This window comes from Bubalus kerabau, chromosome 7, assembly GCF_029407905.1.
Source record: "Bubalus kerabau isolate K-KA32 ecotype Philippines breed swamp buffalo chromosome 7, PCC_UOA_SB_1v2, whole genome shotgun sequence".
Taxonomy (NCBI): Eukaryota; Metazoa; Chordata; class Mammalia; order Artiodactyla; family Bovidae; genus Bubalus; species Bubalus kerabau.
Genome location: NC_073630.1, coordinates 15,053,793 through 15,067,857, shown reverse-complemented (window position 1 = coordinate 15,067,857; position 14,065 = coordinate 15,053,793). Strand labels below are relative to the sequence as shown.

Below are 14,065 nucleotides of genomic sequence, written 5' to 3'. Positions count from 1 at the left end.
TCCCGCATTGTAGGCAGACGCTTTACCGTCTGAGCCAGAAAGCTCAGTGCTAAAGAAAGCTCAGTGCTGAAGAATTGAAGCTTTTGAACTATAGTGTTGGAGAAGAGTCCTTTGGACTTCAAGGAGATCCAGCCAGTCCATCCTAAAGGAAATCAGTCCTGACTATTCATAGGAAGGACTGATGCTGAAGATCAAACTCCAATACTTTGGCCAGTTGATGCGAAGAACTGACTCATTTGAAAAGACCCTGATGCTGGGAAAGATTAAAGGCGGGAGGAGAAGGGGATGACAGAGGATGAGACAGTTGGATGGCATCACTGACTCAATGGACATAAGTTTGAGTTAACTCTGGGAATTGTTGATGGACAGGGAGGCCTGGCGTGCTGCAGTCCATGGGGTCTCAAAGAGTCAGACATGAATGAGTGACTGAACAGAACTGGAAAAAAAAAAAAAGCAAATTAAAAAAATATGTAAAATCTTAACCAAATTATACTCAAGAATACTGAAAGAGCAGGCAGATGGAGTTGTAGAAACACTGAAACTAAAATGTTTAAAATCATTTATAATTAGAAAAATACCAAAGGCACGATAGATAAATGTTCCATTTTTAGAGAGAAATGTAATCTCCCAAAACTATGAGTTCTGATTAAGCATCAATACTCATAAATATTTCAAAAGGTATTCTTAATAAAAATTAGTATGGATTTATTCATAAATAAATCTATAAATAATTTTTAAAAAGAACTAATCTAGTTTCCACTATAAAATAATTGACAACATTTTTGAATATCACATATCATTTAAGTCAAATTTTTGTGACATGTGAGGTAAAACAAACTGTCTTAGCTCCTCCATGTGTTTATACATATTTGGATAATCAAAGATTTTGCATAAAAATTAAAAATATAAACTTTGATGATCAAATAATTTTACTATTAATTAGCTCTGCAGTGGCTTTTCTGTACTCTTCATCAAACTATAACTGACATAGTATATATTTCAGATATGTAAAATGTACTTTTTGATGAAATTTTATACTCTATATTCTTATGTGCAACTATTTAAAAAAACCAAGATAATGAGCATTATTCAAAGTTATTTTTAAAAGAAATCTGATTTCTTCTTTAGGGTATAGAAACCCAGCTTATGAGAAATCAGATACTCTAGTATTTTCTGTGCCTAATTATGATTAATATGGAGCTGTATATGTATTAATAGCAATACCATTAGTTGATTATCTATTGAAAATCTGAACCTATTCCCAGTTTGTTTTTTTTTAATTCACAATTTTGAATCTTAATTCTGTATGGTATTGTTAGGCCCTACAAAGCCAAACAACTTGACTTCTAGGTACGTGTCCCTATTATCAGTCACTTTTTCATTTACTGATACAAGATTAATTGAGCAAATATTTACAATCTGAGAATGTAACCAAACTCAACTTGAAACAGAAGGGTAAAAGAGGCAAAGCTTATTTATTATGTGCTTCTCCCTTTGATCTTCTCTCCCTTTCTCTGAAAAATGTATCTTGCCTGGCTACACTGCCGTTGTGTTACTTCAGTTAGTGTATTGCTGCTGCTGCTGCTAAGTCACTTCAGTCGTGTCCAACTCTGTGCGACCCCATAGATGGCAGCCCATGAGGCTCCCCCGTCCCTGGGATTCTCCAGGCAATAGCCCTTAGTAATATTCCTCACCTGGGCTAACTTCTTCCAGTGGAGCCCTAAGATCTAATTCTTCCCTCCGACTCCATTTCCACACACACAGAGGACAATAAGTAAATCCATGTTCTAGCTACAGGTTATTTACAGCTTGAGATGGTAATCCCTTCTGTTCAAATCAGTTTAATGTTGCCCTGCGTAAGTAACATTAAAGTATCAGGTATCTTCATGGATAATTAAAGATATTTTGACTGAAGATGAGCATCATACTGCTGCTTTTCAAATTTCATCATGCAGGAGCCATGCACAAACCTACACTTATCTGCCTATAACTGAGTCTTTGATTCACAACATGAACCTGAATTAATATAAAATATCATCATTTCTCTTTGTACATGATGCCATTATATACAAGGAAAATATTATTGATATGCTTTATATTTATATTTTATTTTATTTTATTTATTTTTATTTATTTTTTTTGACTCCTGATTTTATTATTCAATTTCTCTTTTCTATTTAAAGTAGTCTTCGGTGGCTGGGAAGCCTGGCCTCCCAAGACCAGAGTCAGTTGGAGCTGGTTGTTGTTGGAAGGGGGCTGGGATAGGGGACTGGGAGGAGGACAGGGAGACCCCGCTCTGCTCGCGGTCCTGGGTGGAGAAGTCGAACTGCACTTCACAGAGCCTGGGGTGTGGTGGGAAGGGGATGAGGCAGGAGTGACAAGCTGGGGGGATGGGACCCACCTCAGTCCCCAGCTTCATTCTCTTCTAAAGTTTCCCCACTGGTAGCATTCTCTGCAGTCTTAGAGGCCTTCTTTTTTTTTCTTTTTCTGGGTTTTCCGACTTGCAGAACTCTGGAGGAGTGCCTTGAGCTCTGCATCCTGGACCTCCATCTCAGACTTGTAAAGGTCAGGCTCAAAAGGACCACTGGTTATCCGCATGGGGCCATTGGGCATAAGCAGAACTGTAAATTTAAACTGGGCAACAAATTCACCCTCCTTCTCATAGAGAACATTAAATGGTTGTAGCAGTTCATGTTTGGCGCACTCCACCACACCCATGCGGGCCTTCTTCTCATCTTCAAATGCTCTTAAAGTAAAGGGCATGGCATCAAAACGCCTTTCGACCTCACTGAAGAAGGCACGGGAAGTTTTCATTTTCAGGCCATACTGCTTAGAGGGGTCTCTCTTGTAAATGGTGGTTCTCTGTCCTGCATCCTTGGCCTTGCCCTCTCCTGAGCTGACAAGAACATCCACAGCATATACTTCATGTACCTCAAATTCAGCTTTTTCATGGTCCTTCTTTTGCTGGTCTGTGGGATTCTGGATAATGGTTTTCTCTCCATCAATGACATGCTGCTTCAACTGGTGTGACAGCATACCTTCTATTGGTGTGCAATTAAATGAGTGGGCAACTTTGTTCCAGGCTTCTGTCACTTGTGTGTTCTGATTTCCAGGTTTGACCAGGCGGAGGGCAGCTTCAGCACAAAGGTGAGCTGCCTTAATGACGTCTGCTTTCCGCCCTGTTACTTGGGTCCCCTGAGCTACATCAACCACAAAAGTGTGAGCCACATTAGCGATGAAGCCATCCACATGGACCCCAAGGTCAATTTTTACCAAGTCACCTTCCTTGAGAATATAGTCCTGGTCGCTCTTCAAAGGGGAGAAGTGACATACACAGTTATTTACTGAAATGCTGGTGGGAAAGGCAATACCTTTCTTCATTTCTTTTTCTTTTTTGAAAATCTTCCCCGTTTGTTCCATTATCATGGCATCACCTTTCTCATATTTATATTTTAGATCTTTAATTCCTTCATAGATTTCTCCTACAATGTAGCTTTCTTAATGACCTGAGTAAATTTCATTAGCTTTTTGGCAGATTCAAAACATTATTGTTTCACCTGACCTTATTTATGGTCAACTAATACTTTGGGTCAATTTCACCTGAACTTCTATTAAGAGATATCTTTGCACATTTTTATCATTGCCATTGTTTTCTTTATTTCAAGTGACAAGTTTGGCCTTTTTCTCTATCCAGGTTATTTTTTAGTTAAGACCAACTAGCTGTCCTTTCATTAATAGAGGAGATTTCACTATCCAAAGACAGTCAAATTTCATCTTTTTAATCAAGAATTATGTGCTTCTCAACCTAGATGTCCATCAACAGATGAATGGATAAAGAAGCTGTGGTACATACATACAATGGAAAATTACTCAGCCACAAAATGGAATGCATTTGAGTCGATGGTAATGAGGTGGGTGAACCTTTAGCTCATTATACAGAGTGAAGTAAGTTAGAAAGAGAAAAACAAATATCGTACATTAACACATATATATGGAATCTAGAAAGAAGGTACTGATGAACCTATTTGCAGGGTAGCAGTGGACACGCTTGGAGAAGGTAATGGCACCCCACTCCAGTATTCTTGCCTGGAGAATCCCATGGATGGAGGAGCCTAGTAGGCTGCAGTCCATGGGGTCACCAGAGTCAGACACGACTGAGCGACTTCACTTTCACTTTTCACTTTCATGCATTGGAGAAGGAAATGGCAACCCACTCCAGTGTTCTTGCCTGGAGAATCCCAGGGATAGCCGAGCCTGGTGGGCTGCCATCTATGGGGTCGCACGGAGTCGGACACAACTGAAGCGACTTAGCAGCGGCAGCAGCAGCAGTGGAGACGCAGACATAGAGAACAGATTTGTGGACACAGGTGTTGGAGGGTGGGAAGGAGAAGGAGGGACAAATGGAGAGATTAGCATTGAAACATACATTAACACATGTAAAATAGATAGCCAGTGAGAATTTGCTTTATGACTCAGGGAACTCAAACCAGGACTCTGTGACGACCTAGAGGGGTTGGATAGGGTGCGAGGGAGGCTCAAGAGGGAGGGGACATATATATACCTATGGCTGAGCCATGTTGATATATGGTAGAAACCAACACAATATTGTGATTATCCTTCAATTAAAAATAAATAAATTACGGAAAAAAAGAAAATGAAAAAGAGATTTATGTGCTTCCATGAGAACAGTATTTTTTAAAAGTGTGGTCTATAATTAATTACAGTATTATTGAAACTGTGTGTATATATATTTTATAATAAACCAAAAATTTTAAATATTTTACAACTTTTCTCAGCAATGAGTAATATATTTTGTTTCTAGCCATGCTAAAGTTAGGGGAAAAAATTGGGAAATGGGCAAGTAATGAGTGGATATTACCAGGTAGGGTCACTTACACACCATGTTATCATTCAAATGTATATTCTGTTATATTGATATAATGCAGAGAAGATAATTCATAAAATTTGATATCAAAGTAATAGATGGGCTTTTATATTAAAATGAAAAATACCTTAAAATACTTTTAACACTTCCTTTCAGTAAGTGGTTAATATTAACAGAATCCTTAACTATAAAAATATGAAATACATTCTTAGTTTATTCCTTGCAGGTATAAGGTCTTTCTATCCATGGAAACAATTTTTAGTGTTTGTAAAATTACAATTCTATAAATAAAAATGATTAGAATATTTCCTAAATCATAACATTAAAAATTATTATCAAAGACTTGTCAATAATTACTGATTTCATTTCCTATTGAACACCACCCTAAATAGTGTGATTGTATCACACCGAATTGCATCGCTGATTAAAATATGTAAAGAGGTTACATATTGCTTCAATAGTCTCTAAATTTAATTAATTATAACCAAGTTCAGGCATCAGAAACTCAAAACTTTTATTAGTTTTTTGATATCTCATATATTTGGATAATTTCCCTTGTTGATATTAAGTAAATCAGATAAATCAGATTAGAATGCTAGACACTCAGTATATACAATGTTATTTTCTAATAACAATGCTATTTTCTACTAATGATATCTATTTAATATTATCCATAATAAACTTCACGTTTTCCTACTTACTAATGAAGTGAATATTTAGTTGTTAAATTAGTTGCAAATCTTCTGCTACTACTATTTCTTTTTTGTTCTACATAGACCCCTGGACCCAGGCAAATAAGCAAATTATTTTCAAATCAGTTGTTTTAATAAAGCTGTATAGTCAACATGTAATCATGGCGCAATCTCTAATGTTCTGAGTGATTTTAGATTTCTATATCCTACACTATTCCATTTCTCTAGTATTTCCATATCTTAAACTATCATCAGATCAGATCAGTCGCTCAGTCATGTCCGACTCTTCGCGACCCCATGAATCGTGGCACGCCAGGCCTCCCTGTCCATCACCAACTCCCGGAGTTCACTGAGACTCACATCCATCGAGTCAGTGATGCCATCCAGCCATCTCATCCTCTGTCGTCCCCTTCTCCTCCTGCCCCCAATCCCTCCCAGCATCAGTCTTTTCCAATGAGTCAACTCTTCGCATGAGGTGGCCAAAGTACTGGAGTTTCAGCTTTAGCATCATTCCTTCCAAAGAACACCCAGGGCTGATCTCCTTCAGAATGGACTGGTTGGATCTCCTTGCAGTCCAAGGGACTCTCAAGAGTCTTCTCCAACACCACAGTTCAAAAGCATCAATTCTTTGGCGCTCAGCCTTCTTCACAGTCCAACTCTCACATCCACAGGAAAAACCATAGCCTTGACTAGACGAACCTTTGTTGGCAAAGTAATGTCTCTGCTTTTGAATATGCTATCTAGGTTGGTCATAACTTTCCTTCCAAGGAGTAAGCGTTTTCATTTCATGGCTGCAGTCACCATCTGCAGTGATTTTGGAGCCCAGAAAAATAAAGTCTGACACTGTTTCCACTGTTTCCCCATCTATTTCCCATGAAGTGGTGGGACTGGATGCCATGATCTTCGTTTTCTGAATGTTGAGCTTTAAGCCAACTTTTTCACTTTCCACTTTCACTTTCATCAAGAGGCTTTTTAGTTCCTCTTCACTTTCTGCCATAAAGGTGGTGTCATCTGCATATCTCAGGCTATTGATATTTCTCCCGGCAATCTTGATTCCAGCTTGTGTTTCTTCCAGTCCAGCGTTTCTCATGATGTACTCTGCATATAAGTTAAATAAACAGGGTGACGATAAACAGGCTTGACGTACTCTTTTTCCTATTTGGAACCAGTCTGTTGTTCCATGTCCAGTTCTAACTGTTGCTTCCTGACCTCCATATAGGTTTCTCAAGAGGCAGATCAGGTGGTCTGGTATTCCCATCTCTTTCAGAATTTTCCACAGTTTATTGTGATCCACACAGTCAAAGTCTTTGGCATAGTCAATAATACTACTCGTATAATTCTATATCTTATACTATTTGAGTATTTCTATATCTTATGCTATGATATTACTTGAGCAAGATCTGAAGCAGCATCAGAACTATTTCTGTGTGCATCTGTTATGAACCTATAACGTACAGTATAAAGATAACTTCCTTGGTGTCTCTGGTGGTAAAGAATCTGCCTTCAATGCAGGAGAACGTGGCTTGATTCCTGGTTGGGAAGATCCCCTAGAGAAGGAAATGGCTACCCACTCCAGTATTCTTGCCTGGAGAATTTCTGGGCAGAGCCTGGTGAGTTATAGTCCATTGAGTCGTGAAGAGTCAGGCACAATTGAGTGACTAACACTTTCACTTTCACAAAATATCTTACTTATATAGTGTGTCTTTGGTCTATGTTGCTTTTTATGTTTATTTGGATATATATATCAATACCATTTATCATATTTATATTACATGCATGCTCAGGCACTCAGTCATATCTAACTCTTTGCAACCCCATGGACTGTAGCCCTCTAGGCTTCCCTGTCCATAGAATTTTCCAAGAGAGAATATTCTATTATGTATCTATCATCTGTTTATCTATCTATCTTTCTACCTATCTATCTATAATCTATGTTTATATTCCCCCTAAAAAGATAAACCTGCCAATAGGAAGTACTCATAATTCTCTTTTGATATATTGTCTGGAAGAGACCTGTGATTCTATCCTTCAGTATAGGGCTATCCTTGCTGTGATATGTTTCACTCAAGTCTTGTTCTGTTGAAAGATGTTTGGCACAATAACCCTAACATATTTTTGTCAGATTATGTTGTGACAAAAAGCACTCTGGCTAGAAAAATCTAGTTTGGATTATATTTAACTAAAAATGATTTATGAAAAAAAACTTCTCAGAAATGTAAATCAGCCTTATCTGTATACTCATTTATTTTAATCAAAATGTGTTTCTGTTAACAACAATAAGGCAAAATTGAATGTCAATTGATAGTGAGGAAAAATGTGGCTGCAATTGTAAAAAAAAAAATAAGGCTTTAAACAAATGAATGGAAATATTACCTCTACTTTTAAAAATAAATTTTGAGCAGGGAAAGAACAAAGACAAAACTAAACATTAAATATTACATTAAACACTGTCATTCAGTTCAGTCACTCAGTCGTGTCTGACTCTTTGTGACCCCATGGACTTCAGCATGCCAGGCTTCCCTGTCCATCACCAACTCCAGGAGTTTACTCAAACTCATGTCAATAGAGCCAGTGATGCCATCCAACCATCTCATCCTCTTTCGTCTTCTTCTCCTCATGGCTTCAATCTTTACCAGCATCAGGGTCTTTTCAAATGAGTCACTTCACATCAGGTGGTCAAAGTATTGGAGTTTCATCTTCAGCATCAGTCTTTCCTATGAATATTCAGGACTGATTTCCTTTAGGATGGACTGCTTGGATCTCCTTGCAGTCTAAGGGACTCTCAAGAGTCTTCTCCAATGCCACAGTTCAAAAGCATCAATTCTTTAGCACTCAGCTGTCTTTATAGTCCAACTCTCACATCCATACATGACTACTGGAAAAACCATAGCTTTGACTAGACGGACCTTTGTTGGCAAAGTAATGTCTCTGCTTTTTAATATGCTCTTTAGGTAGGTCATAACTTTGCTTCCATGGACCAAGCGTCTTTTAATTTCATGGCTGCAGTCACCATCTGCAGTGATTTTGGAGCCCAAAAAATAAAGTCTCACAGTGTTTCCATTGTTTCTCCATCCATTCGCCATGAAGTGATGAGACCGGATGCCATGATCTTCGTTTTCTGAATGTTGAATTTTAAGCCAACTTTTTTTGCTCTCCTCTTTCCTTTTCATCAAGAGGCTCTTTAGTTCTACTTCACTTTCTGCTATAAGGGAGGTGTCATCTGCATATCTGAGGTTATTGATATTTCTCCCAGCAATATTGACTCCATCTTGTGCTTCATCCAGTCCAGCATTTCTCCTGATGTACTCTGCATATAAGTTAAATAAGCAGGGTGACAATATACAGCCCTGAGGTAGTCCTTTCCCTATTTAGAGCCAGTCTGTTGTTTCATGTCCAGTTCTAACTGTTGCTTTTTGACCTGCATACAGTTTTCTCAGGAGGCAGGTCAGGTAGTCTGGTATTCCCATCTCTTTAAGAATGTTCACAGTTTATTGTGATCCACACAGTCAAAGGCTTTGGTGTGGTCAATAGAGCAGAAATAGATGATTTTCTGGAACTTCCTTTGTTTTTCAGTGATCCAGCGAATGTTGGCAATTTATTTATGGTTCCTCTGGCTTTTCTAAATCCAGCTTGAATATCAGGAAGTTCATGGTTCACGTACTATTGAAGCCTGGCTTGGAGAATTTTGAGCATCACTTTGCTAGCATGTGAGATGGCACAATTGTGCAGTAGTCTGAACATTCTTTGGCATTGCCTTTCCTGGGGATTGTTATGAAAACTGACCTTTTGCAGTCCTGTGGCCACTGCTGTTTTCCAAATTTGCTGGCATATGGAGTTCAGCACTTTCATAACATCATATTTTAGGATTTGAAATAACTCTACTGGAATTCCATCACCTCTTTGTTCATAGTGATGCTTCCTAAGGCCCGCTTGACTTCGCATTCCAGAATGTCTGGCTCTAGGTTAGTGATCACACCATCGTGGTTATCTGGGTCATGAAGATCTTTTTTGTATAGTTTTTCGGTGTATTCTTGCCATCTCTTCTTAATATCTTCTGCTTCTGTTAGGTCCATATAGTTTATTTCCTTTATTGTGCCCATCTTTGCAAGAAATGTTTCCTTGGTATCTCTAATTTTCCTGAAGAGATCTCTAGTCTTTGCCATTCTATTGCTTTCCTCTATTCTTTGCATTGATCACTGAGGAGGGCTTTCATATCTTTCCTTGGCATTCTTTGGATCTCTGCATTCAGATGGATATATCTTTCCTTTTATTCTTTGCCTTTTGTGTCTTTTCTCTTTTCAGCTATTTGTAAGGCCTCCTCAGACAACCATATTGCCTTTTTGCATTTCTTTTTCTTGGGGAATGTCTTGATCACTACTTCCTCTACAATGTCATGAACCTCAGTCCATATTTCTTCAGGCACTCTGTCTATCAGACCTTATCCCTTGAATCTATTTGTCACTCCCACTGTATAATTGTAAGGGATTTGATTTAGATCATACCTGAATGGTCTAGTGGTTTTCCCTACTTTCTTCAACTTAAGTTCTGAATTTGGCAATAAGGAGTTCATGGTCTGAGCCACAGTCAGCTCCCGATCTTGTTTTTGCAGACTATATAACGCTTCGCCATCTTTGCCTGCAAAAATATAATCAATCTGATTTCGGTATTGACCATCTGGTGATGCCCATGTGTAGACATGGACATCTTGTGTTATTGCAAGAGGGTGTTTGCTACGACCAGTGCATTCTCTTGGCAAAACTCTGTTTTGATTTACTGAGCATGGCCCCGCCCATCAGAACAAGACCCAGTTTCCCCCTCAGTCAGTCTCTCCCATCAGGAAATTTCCATAAGCCTCTTATCCTTCCTTATCAGAGGGCAGATAGAATGAAAACCATAATCAAAGGAATTAAACACTGTAGAATAAAGTTAACAGGGTACAGCATTACTTGGAGAGAGCTTTAAAGCCACTAAGACTAAAAAAAAAAAAAAAAAGAGTATAGACAAAACTATTTCCTTATTTCAATAATCAGGGGTTTTAAGAGGTAAGCCTGAGAATTTGCTATTTTCTAAAAAAAAAAATGCATGAAGTTCTTATTAGTGAGATATTAAATACAATTGATTTTTCTCCTTAGGATTTATAACTATAAAATAACCAGGGATATACTTACACTTCAGGGCTTCCCTGGTGGCATTGGGCTTCCCTGGTGACTCAGATGGTAGAGATTCTGTCCACAATTGGGGAGACCCAGGTTCAATCCCTAGGTAAGGAAGATCCCCTGGCGAAAGGAATGACAACCCACTCCAGTATTCTTGCCTGGAGAATTCCAGGGACAGAGAGCGGGCTACAGTCCACAAGGTCGCAAAGAGTCAGACACAACTGAGTGACTAATAAGCTTCTATACTTACAATGAGGAAAATAAAAGACAGGAAAGATCTCTTTACTGTTTACTTCTAAAAGGTATAGGTTTTGAAATTGTGGAAAGAACTTTTAATATAGTGGAAAAAACACTGAACTAGAAATCTAGGCTTGGTTTTTATAACAAAATAATGATTTTTAAGAATGTCTCCAACCCACAACACTCAGGACTACATACGTCAGATAGAGATGTTTCACTGAATGGCTGCTAAGTGCACGTGTGCTCAGTCACTCAGTCATGTCTGACTCTTTGCAACTCCGTGTACTGTAGCATGCCAGGCTTCTATGTCCATGAGATTTTCCAGGCAAGAATACTGAAGTGGGTTGCCATTTCCTATTCCAGGGGATCTTTTCCACCCAGGGATCAAACCTGTGTTTCCTGCATTGGCAGGTGGATTCTTTATCACTGAGAAACCTGGGAAGTCCAAATGACTGCTAAATTTTCCCTAATTTTGTGATCTCTCAGAAATGTTTGGGATGAACCAATAAAATGTGCCTATTTGGAGAAACTTGAATATGTTTAAGAATAGATAAGAACCCAGTTCCTGAATTGTTATTACTTTGTTTGTCCCAAGAATAATCCTTCAGTTTCCAATTTTTTTTGGAAGGGAGAAATATCTATTAGTATAACAGTTCCTATATGAGGCAGAACTGTGACTTTTTTTTTTTTTTCCACAATCTAAAAGACACTGTCTCCTATTTAATGAAAGTACATTCATTCAGATCAGATTATTTCTCCAAATGGTGACAATCAGACATTGTGAAATGCATGAGTCTGAACCTGAAAGATTTCTGAACCCGAAAGATTTCTCATCTCCTTTTGGGATATAGATTCATATCAAACTTGAATGAATCAAAAGAAGAAATTTTCAAGCAAAACATTTCAAATGCTTTTCCATTTAAACCCACAAAAACTACTTTTATTCAAGCACTCCAAGGTAATAAAACTTTCCATAGCTTCTGATTAAGAATTGCTTGAAAACATTTTAAGCAGATAAGTACTTTTCTCCTCATGAGCATCAAGTGACTTTCTCAGAGTGATTATATTCAGCTAGATGCATTCATCTTATTAATTAGACATTTCAAGGCCTAACCTATATTAATCCAATATATTTTAAAATTATTTTTTAAAGTGAGATTCATTTCTCACTTTTGATTATAAAAAAGAATTCCAGAAATGCTATTTTACCATTATAATGGAGTTTAATAACCCTGATAAATATACTTATTGAATAATTTTAAATCAAGTTTCACTGCCAATAAATGTAAAAGCCCCTTACTGTACCCGAATTACTGTGATCAATAAAAATACCTCAAATTGCTAAAGAGTATCTCCATTTCCAAACATATTTACATTTCATATTGGAAAGAATGCTATGCAAACTTAGTTTTCTATCCACAGACAATTTACTGGAAAGACATTTAAGGTCCTGATGAAAATGCTCACAGTTTATGGTAAAAACAAAACAAAACAACAATTTCTCAAAATAGAATTTGAGGCCTTGAAAAGAACACACATACCAGCAACATCAAGTTCCATAAACTTACTAATGACAATACTACTACTATGTGTCGGAATTAAAAAGCTCTATTTTTGGATAAAAACATTTAACCATCACCTTAAAAATTCTTTAAAATATGGCAAAATTTGAGATAATACATATGTGATGATTAAAGCTCTTATAAAAAACTGCAGACCAGGGAAAGAATAAGATATAGATATTTTTTAACTTTTAAAAATCTTATTTATTATATTTGCAATCATTTATATACTTTTGTGAAGAGGAACTAAAAAGCCTCTTAATGAAAGTGAAAGAGGAGAGTGAAAAAGTTGGCTTAAAGCTCAACATTCAGAAAACTAAGGTCACGGCATCTGGTCCCATCACTTCATGGGAAATAGATGGGGAAACAGTGGAAACAGTGTCAAACTTTATTTTTTGGGGCTCCAGAATCACTGCAGATGGTGATTGCAGCCATGAAATTAAAAGACGCTTACTCCTTGGAAGGAAAGTTATGACCAACCTAGATAGCATATTCAAAAGCAGAGACATTACTCTGCCAACAAAGGTCCGTCTAGTCAAGGCTATGGTTTTTCCAGTCAGTGGTCATGTATGGATGTGAGAGTTGGACTGTGAAGAAAGCTGAGCGCCGAAGAATTGATGCTTTTGAACTGTGGTGTTGGAGAAGACTCTTGAGAGTCCCTTGGACTACAAGGAGATCCAACCAGTCCATTCTAAAGGAGATCAGCCCTGGGTGTTCTTTGGAAGGAATGATGCTAAAGCTGAAACTCCAGTACTTTGGCCACCTCATACGAAGAGTTGACTCATTGGAAAAGACTCTGATGCTGGGAGGGATTGGGGGCAGGAGGAAAAGGGGACGACAGAGGATGAGATGGCTGGATGGCATTACGGACTCGATGGACGTGAGTTTGAGTGAACTCCGGGAGTTGGTGATGGACAGGGAGGCCTGGCGTGCTGCAATTCATGGGGTCGCAAAGAGTCGGACACAACTGAGTGACTGAACTGAACTGAACTGATATACTTTTTTAATGATTAGTAAACACTTGGGATTCAGCATGGAGTACCAGTTTCAGGATACAAAATAACAATGTGAACATTTAATAAGAAGTTACTGATAAAATGAAAATCTTCAACTATAAATAAATTTAAATTAACTATCTATTAATAAAAAAATCTAAGCAACCTTTTTTATAAAACAAAGTATGGATACTAATTTTTTAAGCTAGAACAAATAAACCTTTAATTCTTAGAGATTCTATTTCAGAGTTCTTACTTTCAAATCTTCACCACAGGAAATCAAATGAAGACATATTTCATATATTAAAGGTGTGGGTTATGGCAAGAATTTTGAAGTTTATTATTATATGTAAAATTGCAATAAAGGACAGAATGGTATGGACCTAACAGAAGCAGAAGATATTAAGAAGAGGTGGCAAGAATACACAAAAGAACTATACAAAAAAGATCTTCATGACTCAGATAGCCACAATAGTGTGATCACTCACCTAGAGCCAGACATTCTGGAATGTCAAGTCAAGTGGGCCTCAGGAAG

General features: G+C 37.7%; 2 protein-coding genes across 4 annotated transcripts in view; both read right to left on the bottom strand.

The window, feature by feature from the left end:
- Positions 1-14,065, bottom strand: part of GRID2 (glutamate ionotropic receptor delta type subunit 2) — a 640,427-nt gene that overhangs the window by 514,035 nt on the left and 112,327 nt on the right. The window lies entirely within an intron of this gene.
- LOC129657468 (proliferation-associated protein 2G4-like) lies at positions 2,151-3,436 on the bottom strand. The gene has a single exon (XM_055587662.1). It carries the CDS (start codon positions 3,424-3,426, stop codon positions 2,461-2,463), a length of 966 nt encoding a protein of 321 aa, XP_055443637.1. The 5' UTR covers positions 3,427-3,436; the 3' UTR covers positions 2,151-2,460.